The sequence below is a fragment of the Bidens hawaiensis genome, unplaced genomic scaffold (genome assembly GCF_021521415.1).
Source record: "Bidens hawaiensis isolate Kalapana, Puna unplaced genomic scaffold, B.hawaiensis_p1.1 tig00044732_1, whole genome shotgun sequence".
Taxonomy (NCBI): domain Eukaryota; kingdom Viridiplantae; phylum Streptophyta; class Magnoliopsida; order Asterales; family Asteraceae; genus Bidens; species Bidens hawaiensis.
The window spans coordinates 61,485-65,579 of record NW_027497944.1 but is presented as its reverse complement, the minus strand read 5'-3'; the positions used below and the strand labels follow the sequence as shown (position 1 = coordinate 65,579).

At 36.1% G+C, this 4,095-nt stretch overlaps 1 protein-coding gene across 1 annotated transcript; it reads right to left on the bottom strand.

The window, feature by feature from the left end:
* Positions 1-2,093: 2,093 nt before the first annotated feature.
* LOC143595148 (mitochondrial metalloendopeptidase OMA1-like) lies at positions 2,094-3,662 on the bottom strand. Its single transcript, XM_077074257.1, has 4 exons — positions 2,979-3,662; positions 2,708-2,865; positions 2,409-2,629; positions 2,094-2,107 (listed from the first exon to the last, which is right to left on the bottom strand). The coding sequence occupies exons 1-4, from the start codon at positions 3,660-3,662 to the stop codon at positions 2,094-2,096; spliced, it is 1,077 nt and encodes a 358-aa protein (XP_076930372.1).
* Between the last annotated feature and the right edge of the window lie 433 nt (positions 3,663-4,095).

Genomic DNA, 4,095 nt, shown 5'->3' with positions numbered 1-4,095 from the left:
AACACCCCGGCTTAAGCGGAAATGCCCGAGTGTGACGTACAGATTGCTCAAACACACGTGGCACTATTAAGTGACCATAATAACATTAATTCATTTAATAAGCCAAGTAACACAAGTTCGAAAGTAACAATACAAGTTCAAACCAAAACATAATCATAACAATAGTTCTTTTATTGAAATACCCTAAGTAATCTAAGTATCTTCAATACTTCAACCTCTAATCACGGTACCGGTAACATATGTATAAAATATGGTCAGCTATAAATATAGCTGGTGAGTTTCCACAGTTTAAATACGTACATAAAAACCATACAATTCATAGACATGTGATAAACGAGCAAGTAAGTCCTTTCCAGTTGGTACAACCAACGTACTTGGATAATCGCGCAAGTAAGGTCCTTTCCAATTGGTAACAACCAACGTACTTGGATAATGAGGCCCTTTTCCACTCGATACAAACGGACCAGAGTGCAAAGGGGGGCGTATGATCATACTTAATGAGGCTTCCCAATCGTGCAAGTAATATTCGTGCAAGTAATACAAGTAACACACAAGTCCATATACGAATTGTAGTTTTGTAATAGAAGAAACAATGCTTGAATTTTTATAAGGATACATATGCTACCCCAAAACATTAAAACATTAAAAAGGGGTGGTGAAAAACTCACCTTAGTAGTTGTGGTAAAAAAGGAATAAGAATAACTTGAAGGCGTCAAAGGAAACCGAAGCGGTCAATCCGTACGAACTATAAATAAGAATAAACACGACTTTTAACGGCTATTCTAACGGGATTCTAAAGTTGATTAATTGCACGAGTAATTTTTAGAATTTAGTTATTATTTTATAATTTTTTTACGAATCTTATGGCTCTTACATTATTATATTATTATTTATGTTTTAACGACGACTTGGTTATTAGTACAATTTAAGCACTTTAATGGCGAGAAAACAAAGTTTATATGTTCGAAAAGCTTGAACTATTGTTTACAAATCGAAAATATAATTGTTGCTTTAACAAAACGATTTTTAGAGAATTAAAGTTTACTTTGCGATTATTACACGATTTTTAATAATGACTTATGAAAACAAGAAACTTGATTTTTATATGTAAAATAGTAAGATATATTTTATAGTTAATTTACATAATTTTTATTTAATTTAAAAAGGTTTTTATAAATTTATTATGATTATTAATTGATTAAAATGATTATTAATTAATAATAAACTGGAAAAATGTTTAAATAAAAAAATATGCGATTGACCCGGGTTTCGAACCCGGGTCTTGGTGGTATAAGTTCTGGGTATTATCCAACTGCTCTGGTGACAATATTTATTTATAGTATGGTTTTTAATACTTAAATATACCATTAGCTTTGAAATGGATTTTAATAATAATAACAATACTGGGCCCAACACAAAAAGAAAAAAAACGCTTGACCCGGGTTTCGAACCCGGGTCTCATGTTTACAATGTTAACGATTTAACCAGTTGGACTAGGAAGCAATTCAATGAAGTTATGGAAACAGTTTACTTTAAACAGATGTTTAACTTCATCTTCTTCATCTTCAAGAACATAAACCCTAATTTATCAATTGGGTTTCTGTTCCATGTTCGTTATAATTAGACTAGGGGTTTTGTTTATTGGTGTAACGACATTAACAAGCATATATTAATTACCTTATAAGGTTTTGTTTTGACCGAAACCCAGTTGCCGGAAAAGTAACAAGAAAGCTCCCAATTACAGACAAATCGGTGTATTAGAGGGGGATTGAGAGGAATGAGCGAGTTGTTTATAAGTTTAGGCGTCTATTTATACTAGGTGGAGGAGCGTCTTCACATTAATTCGTTGATTTGATTTTCCGGATTTTCCGACGACCATTACGGGTCTATTTACGGCGAATAAACGCAATTAACTTGTTGGTTAATGTTTTATATTGACGGAGAAACGCGTTTACATATTTATTTGGTTAAAACAACGAAGTTTGGTGGTGTTTGGGTTACCTCCGGCGCCGATTCCGGCGGCCGGAAAAACGTGAGGTGGGGGGGGGACGGGATAGCGTTGGGTTTATTTAATAATATAATTTAAATATTATTTACACTTTGGACCCTGCAGTTTCATAAACATTTTAAATGATGTTTAATATCTTTTAAGCTATAATAAGTTTTTAGAGTTTACACTTTTTGCCCAAACTTTATATTATAAGGTCTTCGGTTTTGGATTATTTACGCGTTTTACTCACGCGGCTCGATTAACGTCAAGGTTCGGGAATTTATAAACATAACAAGAACAATGAATAAAGAACATTAAATGTCGGGAATCACTTTATTAAAATATATTTAATACATCGAAACGATCCAACGGGTCGGGTTTACAATACGAACACGAATCGAAAATTGACGAATGTCACATTTGACCACTTCATACACGGAGATTGCTTTTTGCATCACAGCGGACTCAAGCAGCAATTTAACCCTTTTCTTTCGAGGTGGATGGATAGAACTGTAATCTTCCAAAGACGAATCACTTGATGCTTGAACCAACTTTTCGTATACCTTTGGTGCGACACGTGGATCATATCCAGCAGAAGCCATCAACAGCAGGCCTATGTGATCAGCTTCGCTCTCCAACCTACACATAACAATTTCCATCACATACACATGTAATGATCAAGGATCTTCTTCTTCTTCTAACAATCATAAAACATACTTTTGAGAGAACGGACGGTCTAGCGCAAAAAAAGTCGCCGTCCATGAGTCAACAGCAAAGGGTGGCCTAGAAAGCCAAAAAAACTGTGCTCGGACGGGGGCAAGCCACAAGTTCTTTGTAAATCTCTCATCTGCATGTCTTGCGACAATATGTGCAACCTACAACAACCGTGTGTATATATTCATGTGGTTGTTAAGTAAGTAACTAAGTAATCATAGCGCAACAAACAATCTGTTTTTTGAAATAAATATGATATGATATGATATAATACGTATAGCTCGTGAGCGATAATTGCAGCAATTTCTTCATCCGTAGTGAACTGCTGTAACAGTCCAACACGCAAAACGATTTTTCCGTGAGGCGAACAGAGGGCACTCATAGCATCCTCATTGACCAGCAAAACTTGCCAGTCCAATGTCTTGACATGTGAATCAGCCAGGCTCACCCCCTCCTCAAACTTACTTTGTGAAACCTCATCGTTCAAGGTTGTTTGCAATGCTTGAGTTACATCATTCAACACCCTTTTAACCCTAGTACTGGCAAAATCCATGTCAGGTACAAGTATCCCTCGAGTTTCAGCATCGCTCCTCATCTTAATAAACTCCAACCACCCAATCAGTTTCCAATAATTAGTCGGCAATATAAGCAAGTGTTTCCGTTTTGTATAGGGTATCGTCTCAAAATCCGTAAATACATATACCGCAAACCCTAATATCGCCCATTTAAAAAGCTTGAATGGTGAAATCATCATCTTAACCTGTTGCAGAAGACCAGCATGGTACCTATCAACAATTAGCGACCTCCTTGGAACCTGACAAAAAGGTGGACGGTTGATGATGGAAACTGGTGGACGGTTGATGGTCGAAACTGGTGGACAGTGGAAACTGGTGGAGGTGGTGATCTTGGAAAGAACACCAAACCCTAAGCCTTTTGATCTTCTGTACCACAACGCCATTTTGATGATTTGAGACTCAACAGCGATTGATTGAAAGAAAAAAAAAATATTTTTTAAGAGGCCCGACAGCCGTTAGGCCCGAAATTTTTTTTTTAATTATATGTATTTTTTCCTTTTTCTGAGTCGGCCCTGGTCCAACCAAACAAAAATACATTGCACTAAGCGATCAAGCCAAGTACAACCCTACTGGTGAGAGCTTGGGTCAATCCGTGCTCGTTGACCATTGACTTGAAATACTAGAAAGTACACTTATGAGCGTTACCCCTAAGGGTTTTAGCTAACATGTCTATTTGCTTCTAACAAATTGAGAATAACCTGAAATTAAAGTTGCGTAGGATACGTCATCTTTTATCTTCATTTCACTAGCACAACTGATTAGATTTGTTAACGCTCCCACATTTACTATATGATGTTAAAAGTGCGTTTGATAAAT